At 49.0% G+C, this 1,899-nt stretch overlaps 1 protein-coding gene across 1 annotated transcript in view; it reads right to left on the bottom strand.

Annotated features, from left to right (window-relative positions):
* DOCK5 (dedicator of cytokinesis 5) overlaps window positions 1-345 on the bottom strand; it is a gene marked incomplete at its 3' end in the record, with an annotated part of 34,953 nt that extends 34,608 nt beyond the window's left edge. The window contains 1 exon segment of the mRNA XM_072402952.1: window positions 210-345. Coding sequence (XP_072259053.1) covers window positions 210-252 — 43 coding nt within the window.
* Between the last annotated feature and the right edge of the window lie 1,554 nt (window positions 346-1,899).

Here is a 1,899-nt window from a genome sequence, read left to right as displayed (position 1 = left end):
TATATAGTGATCCCTGGGGGGCTATATAGTGATCCTGGGGGGGGTTATATAGTGATCCCTGGGGGTTGTATAGGGGGGGTATATAGTGTTTCCGGGGGGGTAGAGTTGTATCCCCCCCCCCATTTATTATTATGGGTGTCAGGGAGCAGAGATGAGGATTTTGTAGTTCTGATGAAGTTTTGGGGGTCAGATAAGAAAGGCGGACTCACCCACTCCGAGCCTCTCCCTCTTACTAGGGATCCAGCGGGCCATCCTACACCGATCGGTGCTGCCAATTACCGGGCTTCAACCCTCCACCGACCGCTGAACGATCTCCACCATGATCCGAAATCCAGGGAAGGGAGACCGGGTGGGCGGGGTCACTGGTGTGGCGCTGGGAGGAGTTACGGTGACCAGGGCATAATGGGCGGGGTCTAAGAGTTAATGTTGCTTGGTGGGCGGGGCCACGAAGTGAACACCGGCAGGGTGGGCGGGGGTGTGTCGTGAAAGGGGCGGGGTAAAGGGTAATAAGGTCCGGGGGGAGGGGTCAAATAGTGAATCCAGGGACGAGGTGGGCGGGGTTATAGAATATCCAGCAATGGAATGGGCGGGGTCAGACGATCCAGGAATGAAAGGGCGGAGTCACAGAATGAACAGAGATTGGTTGGGAGGGGTTATAAAGTGAACAGGGACGGGTAGGCGGGGTCACAAAATATCCAGGGATGGTGTGGGCGGAGTCAATAAGTATCCGGGAATGGTTGGGCGGGGCCAGCTGTAGAGCGCGGCATGTGCATATGCGGGGGGGGATGCCGATCTGCAGGTGAATGGAGATCAGGAAATAGGATCGCTGGATTCCCCCCTGTAATCCGGCACTCAGTCTGCGGATCTGCTGGAATGTTGCAGAAAGAAGGCTGAGAGCTGGCAGTACCGCCGCTGGCCGCAGGGGGCGCCCTCCACTTACTGCGCTGAGGCTATTATTGTATTTTTATAGCGCCCTATATTCCCTAGCGCTGCACAGTCCATATAACATGACGGAGTGAACTACAAACTCCATGCAGATATTGTCCTGCCTGGTATTCCCAGCCCCCCTTTATAATATGATGATCACTAATATTCACAAATGAGATTCATCCGCCATTCATCCCACTGCCCAACTCTGAAGATTCCTGAATTTATGACAGGTCCTCTTTAATGCGACCGAATGCTGCAATCCGTCTGTGAGCAAATAATGGGTGAATGTTGTGTGAATCAATGATGAATGCACCCATAAAACTCATAAAACCTCATTGAATTCCCCCGTATCAAGATTTCCCGTATGATTAATCCCCCATATGACGAATCCCCCGTATAATGAATCCCCCGTATGATGAATCCCCTGTATAATGAATCTCCCATATAATGAATCCCTGTTTAAAGACTTCCCCGTCTAATGAAACCCCCGTATTTTGAATCCCCCATATAATGAATCCCCCATATAACGAATCTCTGCATGATGAATTCCCCGTATAATGAATCCCCTGTATGATGAATCCCCTGTATAATGAATCTCCCATATAATGAATCCCTGTTTAAAGACTTCCCCGTCTAATGAAACCCCTGTATAATGAAACCCCCGTATTTTGAATCCCCCATATAATGAATCCCCCATATACTGAATCCCTCATATTATGAATCCCCCATATAACGAATCTCTGCATGATGAATTCCCCGTATAATGAATCCCCGTATGATGAATCCCCCGTATCATGAATCCCCTGTATAATGATCCCCCTTATAATGAATCCCCTGTATAATGAATCCCCCCTATTCTGAATCCCCCAAATAATGAATCCCCCATATAACGAATCTCCGTATGATGAATCCCCCATATGATTAATCCCCTGTATAATGATCCCCTTATAATGAATCCCCTGTATAATG

The sequence above is a fragment of the Pyxicephalus adspersus genome, chromosome 2 (genome assembly GCF_032062135.1).
Source record: "Pyxicephalus adspersus chromosome 2, UCB_Pads_2.0, whole genome shotgun sequence".
Taxonomy (NCBI): domain Eukaryota; kingdom Metazoa; phylum Chordata; class Amphibia; order Anura; family Pyxicephalidae; genus Pyxicephalus; species Pyxicephalus adspersus.
The sequence above is the reverse complement of the archived record's forward strand: the minus strand, read 5'-3'. Positions and strand labels throughout refer to the sequence as shown.